The 9,234-nt window shown below is 41.1% G+C and overlaps 1 protein-coding gene across 2 annotated transcripts in view; it reads right to left on the bottom strand.

Moving 5' to 3' along the window:
• Nucleotides 1-362: 362 nt before the first annotated feature.
• Nucleotides 363-9,234, bottom strand: part of LOC149259735 (protein-L-isoaspartate O-methyltransferase 1-like) — a 153,371-nt gene continuing 144,499 nt past the window's right edge. For both annotated transcript variants that reach the window (XM_089419079.1, XM_089419073.1), the window contains exons 6-8: nucleotides 925-996; nucleotides 761-825; nucleotides 363-651 (exon numbers count right to left, since the gene is read on the bottom strand). In XM_089419079.1, the coding sequence (XP_089275205.1) occupies nucleotides 568-651; nucleotides 761-825; nucleotides 925-996 (221 nt within the window). In that variant the 3' untranslated portion in view covers nucleotides 363-567. The remainder of the gene's footprint in view (nucleotides 652-760; nucleotides 826-924; nucleotides 997-9,234) is intronic.

Below are 9,234 nucleotides of genomic sequence, written 5' to 3'. Positions count from 1 at the left end.
TTTCACATTAAACTCAAAGATAACTTGTTGGACAGCATAGGATTTGTGTCTGACAAAATAGCAATCACATAAATATGAAGAGAAAGAAAAGTGGGTGATGCTGCAGCAAATACGAACTCAGGGAGCCAAGGTAGGCTTCCTATATTACAAATACCACTCGCTAAAGGCAATCATCTCTTATCACAACATTTTATAACACCTTAGGTTGGTCATTTTGATTTAACCAACCACCAACCTTAACCTTTAAATGTTTAAACAGCAACAAATTTATTAACCACTAAGATTAATCTCTGCTAACATAAAGCTCACACGATATGAAAATTACGTTAACTTGGAGTTCCATGCTTGCTCCAACAACAAAATAGCTCAATAAAGTGGCCATACATTCACATGACATTATTGAAACAAAGTAAACTTAATACATGAGTAAAATAGATTCTCTACACACCTAAACATATTATATATTTATATGTAATAATATCATCTGTACAAGAACCCTTGTACAAGTCCAGACTGCGAAGACCAAATTCAATAATATAGTCGACGAAGGCAAAGCATCATAAATACTTATACAAGAGGAACATATCTGACATCCATTACAGATTTCTGTTTTAGTGTTCCATCAGCAAGTTTGTCTATAATCATCAGGGACTGCATCCAAAAAATGTGTAATCACATTAGCCAAAATGAAAAAGCACGTACTCTGGAATTGACAAAGCCTAGAAAGTATTCTTATAAACCCATAATCACATAAACTTACATCAACAACTGGAATCACTATTCTTCCTCCTGGCTTTAGCTGATTTACCAGAGCCTCTGGTACTTCTGTGGATAGAAATGCTTTTCTCAGGGTAAGATATTGCAGGAAAGAAGTATGAGATAAGCATTGAAGATAACTATACAAAATCACAAGATGGAGATTACCTGAAGCTGCTGCACCTACATGGATAGCATCATAAGGTGCTTCATCTGGAAAACCCTTCTTCCCATCACCCACTTGTCACATGTCCAGAAAATGTGATTAGACAAAAGACAAAACTAGAAGCAATTAATAAGACGTTTATTGTGAACAACCATTACAATCATGCAAAAAACAAATGCTAGAAGAGGTTCTAGCACTCAAGTAACAGTAACTATAAATATAGAGATCTTTAGAACATGTACAACACTCTTATAATCGTGAATTCTCAATGTATTAATGAAAAAGATAGTTAACCAATCTGGTCTCTGTCATAAACCAACGCTAGAAGAGATTCCAGATTTAAGTAATAGTTAATAACTATAAACATATATCTTTAAAATGTGTACAACACCCCACAATTTCAAAATCCCAGATGTCCTAATTAAATGAAAGTTCATCCTTTTTTGACCCAGTAGTTTTGCCTGCCAAATGCTCATCGATTCTGCTGATTGTCTTGAATTTTTGGATAATAACTTAATCTCTCAAAAAGTTATTTACCCCTGCATTTTAGTTTCCACCCTTAAAAAACTGCCAAGCCATGCCAGCTAGTTACTATTACTAGGAAATCAAGTATCCCCTCTATAGTTAACAATTTTCATTAAACACTTACACATCCATCCCATCCATAAAAAATAAACATCCCCCCAACTTAGAGGTGACTGACCAAAGATCATCCAAAAAAAGGGTCATGAAGAAAAATAAATAAAAGGAGTACGAGCATTAAATTAGATCAAGCCAAACAAAAGGCTATAGAGGTGAAGAAAAAAATAAATTAAGCAAATAAAATAAACTACTTCACTATGCACACCCTCCTCCCCCTCCCATCATTCAACTCCTAAGAGCAAAATGCATATCTAAAGAAAAGGGACTTAGAAAAAATTAAAGAAAATCAAAAGAAAAAATAAAAGGGGAAGTGTGTAGGCTGAAGAATTAAAGGCTCCCTCTCACAAGGATTTGCAAATAAATGAAAACTCCTAGCCACAATCGAATCAGTTAGTTGAACCAGACTTAAACCCTCAGCATCATATACGATCTTGGAAATTAATTCATATGTTACCCTTATATCCCCTTTCATAAAATAACACCATCCACCTACTTTAACTTAGAGGACTTGGGTAATGCCTTATGTCCTAGCCCAAAGAAAAATGTTGTTGCTTGGAGTAGAGCAGCAAGGGTTTTGCTTGCCTAGGTGCCAAGGCTTGCAGAGGGGCCCACAAGACAGCCACTTAGCAGATTATTAATTTAATTTACTATTTCCTAATGTGGGACTTAGGAAAAATTTAAAAACCTAAAGTCAACAAATGATTAGATCTCAGCCTTTCATTATGAGTTAATCTTAACCATTGAAGATCATGGAGGGACCCAAGTCGACTTATTAGGGGGAATAGGGCGCAGAAGTGGCCAGTTCGATTTAGAGCATGGATTCTGGAATGTGTGCGTTAGCTCGGCAAAGGAGATTAGGGATTCAGCAGTTTAGCAACCAAGTGAGAGGAAGACAGGGTCACACAGCCTCTATCTCAGCTCAGCATCAGCACGTCGAAGGGCATAGGAGGGTCGTATAGCATGTAGAAGTCCGCAGGAAGTTGTACTGCACAGTTCGTACAGGTCGAGTCACTTGCAGGGGGGTAAATCGATTTTCTTGGGAGCTGTTCACAGAGGGGTTTTTGTTGTAAAAGGGAAATGTTCCCTTACTGTAATAAATTCTGAAGATAAATTCATTGAAGCTAATAGAGAAACCCACAGATAGAAGGTTTTCCCCAGATTTGGGATTTCCTAGGTATATACGGTGTTTTATGTATAGCATGCGTTTGTCTTCAGTTTTATTTAATTCCGTTGTGCATGCTATGGTTAAAAAACTCAGTAGTGTTTGTGATTTAAATTTCAGAACAACAGTTTAATTGTATTTCTAGTTACATGCTTAGAAAATCATAAATCAATCACTGGGTTTTAAGGAAAACTAACATGGTATCAGAGCATAGCCTCTGATTGAAGAACAGGCACGTGTTTTATCTTTAGGAGCAGCTTCAATGTTCAAAGGGAGCAAGTGCACCAATTCGACTTGGCCGCTAGGGTTTCTGAGCAGTTCGACTCAGCATAATGGCACACTAGGGTCTCAAATTTGAGGATAAGTTGAATGGAACGTCCAACTTCTACTCAGGGCATGAGAGGATTGGCATGGTGTTGGAGGAACAAAGGGTATGGGAGTTTGTGGATAATGTCCCAGTTGCCCCCAATGACCCTTAGCAGTTGGCTCAACATAACAAGAGAGATGTCAAGGCAAGAAGAATCATCTTGGAAGGAGTCAAAGACCACACTATTCCTCACTTGACTGGAAAGTAGACAGACAAAGCTATGTGGACAGCCATTATTGACCTCTATCAGGGTTCGAGCAAAGCCAGAAAGTTAGTATTGAAGGATAAACAAAGGACCGTCAAAATGTCCAAGTTAGATTATGTTGTGTCTTACCTCACCAAGTTTACCCAAGGGACAAGCTAGCTGGTTCGGGCGAGACAGTTATAGATAGAGAATTGGTGAGTTTTTCCCTAATGGGTTTCACCAAAGCTAGGAAACTTTTGCAGATGGAATATGTGCCAGGGAGGAGCTTCCAGACTAGGAGCAATTATGGGGTGATTGTGTCCAAGAAGAAATTCGCAGACATGCTCAGTCAGGGTCTTGTACCAAGATAGAAGATGAAAAGAACTTTGACCTCGCTGGTAAAGGGGCAAATTGGAGGGCAAGAAGAACAGTGGTGGTGGTGAGCTCAGCTACAAGGGAGAAAAGAAGAAGAAAGATCTCAGAAAGATCAAGCGCTTTTCATGCCACCAATTTGGGCACTATGCTACTAAGTGCCCTGAACAAAAGAAAGGGTCGAAGAAGGACCTAGTAGCAACCTCTGCAAAGATAGATGAGTTCTCTTCTCTTTGCACTTTGAGGAGTTCTCACTTAATGCTTGCATGGAAAGCACAGTGGCTACCAATGTATAGTACATAGACAGCGTGTCCTATCATATGACCAGGAGCAAGAGCTACTTCAACAAATTGATAGAAGACATGCATTTCCATATCGAGAAGGGTGATGATGGGAGGTATCAAGCTGAGGGCATTGGTACAGTCAGATTTGAGAGGGCGTCAGGAAACACTCTATTTCTTAGATATTTCCTTTACGTTCAAGGGCTCAAGAAGAACCTCATTTCAGTTTCAGCACTAGAGATTAAGGGGTACCAAGTGACCTTTAGACAGGGTAGGGATTTCATAAAACCCACAGACTCCAACGTGGCTAAGCAGATTGGGGCTAGACAGAAGAACCTATATAGTTTGTTGTTTGAGACAGCTGCAGCATTCACCAGCATGGACAGTCGTGACTCAAGCAAGGAGCTTGGGGATATAGCATAGGTGCATGGGGCATCTTCACCATGTCGCGCTAAAAATTCTCAAAGAGATAGTGACGAGGCTACCACAGTGCAACATGGACCACCATGAGGTGTGCAAGGGCTACACACTTGGCCAAAACCTCTTTTCCTAGCAAAGACAACATGACCAAGGGCATCTTGGACCTTGTTCATTCAGATGTAGGTGGTCCCTTCTCTTCAGTATCTCTTAGTGGTTATAAGTACTATGTCACCTTCATAGACGATCACTCAAGAAAGACTTGAATATTCTTCATGAAGAAGAAGGATGAACTCTTCTCAAAGTTGCAGGAGTTTAAGGCTTTTGTTGAGAACCAGACTGGCAAGAAAATCAAGGTGCTAAAGTCAGATAAAGGTGGGGAGTACACCTTAAATGCATTCAAGGAGTTTTGTGCGAAGGTGGGCATGAGGAGGGAGCTTACCACACCATATAACCCGCAGCAAAATGGGGTGGTGGAGCGGAAAAATAGGACCATAGTTGGAGCGGTCGAATCAATGTTGCATGACCAGGGGATACAAGAAATACCAAATTTTCTTTGGGTTGAGGCATGCAATACAGCAATTTTCATGCAATATCGAAGCCCACATAGTGTTGGGGCAAGTTACACCAGTGGAGGCCTTTATAGGCAAGAAATCAAACATGTCACATTTCCGAATATTTGGCAATTTGGTACTGTCATGTACCAATAGAGAAGAGGTCGAAGTTGTAGGCCGTAGAAGAAGGGCATTTTCATGGAATACATTGAGACATCTAAGGCATACAAGGTATATGTACCAACACTCAAGAAGACATTCATCAGGAGAGATGTGAAGTTTGAGGAAGAAAGGGCTTTGAAGAAGTCCTTAGAGCGTGAGCAAGCTACAGCGCAGGAGCAGCACGCTCCCAAGCAAGAGGTTCATCAAGCACCTTAGACTACAGCTATACACATTGATGGGCAGGTCGAGCAACATGAGGATGAGGAGGACATGCAGGTGGAGGACAAAGTCGAGCCCACTCAGGCCGTGACTCCCAGCACAGAAGAAGGAGATCAAGATGGGCAGAGCAATTGATCCAAGAGGCGCAAGAATGAGTGGGAGATCCTAGAACATCAGTTTGATAGAGAAAATAGCCACTCATGAAGGAGTTGTTGGATGTCAAGCCTTCCAGCTACTTGGAGGCAACCACTTAGCAGGTGTGGAGAGATGCCATGGTGGAGGAGTATGCCTCCATCACGAAAAATGATGTTTAGGAGGTGGTGTTGAGGCCTGAGGGAAAATCGGTGGTGGGCTCTCACTGGGTCAAGATCAAGCATGGGGTTGATCGAAGAATCGAGAAATTCAAGGCAAGATGTGTGCCCAAGCGATTCTTGCAGGTAGAGGGCATTCACTAGGACGAGACATTTTCCTTGGTGGCTAGATATTCGTCTATGAGGATCATTATAGCCATTGCAGCTTAGATGGGGTGAAAGATTCACCAAATGAACGTTAAAACATTGTTCCTCAATGGAGTTGACGAGGAGGAGATTTATATTGAGCGGCTAGATGGGTTTGAGACATGCAACAGGGATACTCACATGGGAAGACACAAGAGAGCCTTGTATGGGCTCAAACAGGCTGCACGGGCATGGTATGCTCATATTGACAATTACCTTCAGGGATTGGGCATCGCCAAGAGTGAAGCAGACCCCAACCTCTACTACATTATTGTTGGAGGTGAGCCACTCATTCTGGTGTTGTACATGGACGATCTGATTTTGACAAGAGCAGATAAGCTCATCCAGGAGTGCAAGAGTGATCTTGCAAGCGAGCTTGAGATGAAGAATATGGGGCTAATGCATTATTTCCTTGGATTGGAGGTTTGGCTAGGAGATGGGAAGATCTTCTTGGGGCAAGGCAAGTATGCTCTAAAGATTTTGAGGAGATTCCACATGCAAGATAGAATGCCCATGACATGCCTCTAATCACAAACTGGAGGAACGTGAACACATCTAGATCAAAGTGAGTATACCCCACGCTCTACCGGCAGTAGATAGGGTCGCTTATGTATTTGATGAACACGCGGCTAGACATGTTTTGTAGTTAACTCTTTGAGCCAGTTCATGGTCAAGCATACTAGGCTGCATTGGGTTGCTACCAAGCACATATTGAGGTATCTCAGGGGCACTGTAAATTATGGATAGTGATATAGACAAGATGATGGGGTGAGGCTTGAGGACTTCACCAATGCAGATTTGGCAAGGAGTTCCACAAACAGGAAGAGCACATTGGGTTGCACATTCAATGTTGGATCAGCAATTGTTTCCTGGTTCAGCGAGAAACAAAGATCTTGAGCTCAGCAGAGGTCAAGTACATGGCTTCCAACTTGGCAGCATGCGAAGCTATTTGGTTGAGAAAGCTGCTCGTGGGCTTGTTTGGACAGGAGCTAGAGCCCACCATGATCCACTGTGACAATCAAAGCTACATCAAGCTCTCTAAGAATCCAGTGTTTCACAATCGCTCAAAGCACATTAGGATACGCTATCATCACATTAGGGACATTGTTTAGAGAGGTATAGTTAGACTCCAGTACATACCAACAGAGGAGCAGACAACAGACATTCTAACCAAGGCTTTACCAAGGGGAAGATTTGTTTACCTCAGAGACAGGTTGGGTGTAGTGCAGAACACCTTCCTCTCTAAGAGGGAGTGTTGATTGGAGTAGAGCAACAAGGGTTCTGCTTGCCTAGGTGCCAAGGCTTGCAGAGGGACCCACAAGACAACCACTTAGCAGATTATTAATTTAATTTACTATTTCCTAATGTTGGACTTAGGAAAAATTAAAAAGCCTAAAGTCAACAAATGATTAGATCTCAGCCCTTCATCATGAGTTAATCTCAGCCATTGAAGATCATGGTGGGGCCCAAGTCAATTTATTAGGGGCGATAGGGTGCAGAAGTAGCCAGTTCGATTTTGGGCATAGAATGTGTGTTAGATCAGCAAATGAGATTATGGTTTCAGCAGTTCAGCAACAAGTTCAACGATCAAGTGAGAAGAAGAGAGGGTCACACAACCTCTATCTCAACTCAACATCAGTGCGGTCATACAACATGCAGGAGGGTCGTACTGCGCGGTCGTACAGCACATAGAAGTGCGTAGGAGGTCGTACTGCACAAACAGTACAAGTCGAGTCACTAGCAAGGGGTAAATCAATTTTGCTTGGGAGCAGTTCAGAGGGGGTTTTGCTGTAAAAGTCAAGTGTTCCCTTGCAGTAATAATTTTTGAAGATAAATTTGTTGAAGCTAATACAGAAACACACACAGATTGCAGGTTTTCCCCAAAGTTGGGGTTTCCTTGGAATATCCGGTGTTTTCTGTGTTGCATATGTTTGTCTTCAGTTTTATTTACTTCGGTTATGCATGCTATGGTTAGAAAACTCAGTAGTGTTGGTGATTTAAATTTTAGAAAAGTATAGTTGTATTTTTGGTTACATGCTTAGAAAATCATAAATCAGTTACTGGGTTTTAAGGAAAACTAACACATGCAATAGGGGTGAGGTTCTCCCCCTTAAATAGTTCTTTAAAGTAACATCAACTAAGTTATTTGTGTTAATGTGTCTTATCTATGTCAATGCCTAACAACTAGTTGAAGTTGGAGGTGCTATCACAGGTTTGGAGTTGTGCATTGGAAAACATGTAGCAAGCACCACAATACATGTATAGCACCTCGGGATCTATGTTCCTACATTGGAATCCATGTATCTACATGTTGAGATTTGGCAGCTTAAGTAGAAAATCCCTTCTTTGTGAAGCCTTGCACACCCTCTGGAGACCCTTGGAAGAATTTAATTTGCACACGGGAAAATTATTATTTTAAAGTTGGACCATGTCACATCAATAAGTACAAGTTGGCCTAAAGGAGGAAATTCGACCTCATCAACCACATAAATATGCTTAAGGTCACATCACCTGGAGGCATCATCACACATTCATTTATTCTCTTGATGGGTTCGTACAAGTCTGAAATTGCAGGGCCCGAGCTCACACGTGGGAAGGAGAGAAAGTGTTTTTTGTTGACCAGTGTTTGGGATGATTTTGACTTGCATTGACTTGAGGAGTTTTGACTTCATTTGACCTATTCTTGAATCTGTCTTGAGAGGCCAGGTTGACTAGCACTTTGACCGAGATTTTATGTGCACTTTGAACAACCTTGACTGCAATTTTTGGGCTAGGGCTTCTGCATGTCAAACTTTGACTTTGACCAAATCTGTGTGCAGAGCTCAAGGGTTGTTTTGACCAGATTTGACCAAGCAGAAGAGGCAACATCCTTCAACTATTTCACCACATTTTTTAGAGCACTTCAACCATTTACTATTGACTGGTTAGGGCAGCATTGACTGTTGTTGACTTTGACAATAAATTGCAGAATTAAAGTGTCCAGATTTGACTTTCTTGCTCATATTTGACCGGATCTAGACTGGTTGATTTGGCTAGTCAAAGGGTTTGACATTTGACTCATTATTGATGTATTTGGACATCTATCTCTACTGAATATTTGATGACAATCTAATAGAAGAAAAATTTGGAAAGGGTTTCCCCCCTTGTGGGGGTTTTCCTTGATCTTTGACCAAATCACTTTGTCTCCGTTGTTCTTGGTTGTCTTATATTGTGCATTTGGTTTATTGTTCTATCTACAATTGCTTATTGTTACTGAAGATTGAAGATAATTGGATAAAGTGATTGCTATTGAAAGACGAAATTGTTAGAAATGATTGTTGCAGCATAGAATATTGGACAATTAACACTACATACAACCATATCTAATCGCATTGAGATACATGTCAAAGTTTCTTGAGATGCATGCCCATGCATGGGGATCTGTGTCAGCTAACTTGGACAACGAGTAGACTACC

Source organism: Pinus tabuliformis, chromosome 6 (assembly GCF_031772625.1).
Source record: "Pinus tabuliformis cultivar Carrire ecotype Pingquan chromosome 6, CPIR1, whole genome shotgun sequence".
Lineage (NCBI taxonomy): Eukaryota > Viridiplantae > Streptophyta > Pinopsida > Pinales > Pinaceae > Pinus > Pinus tabuliformis.
This window is presented reverse-complemented; position numbering and strand designations above follow the sequence as displayed.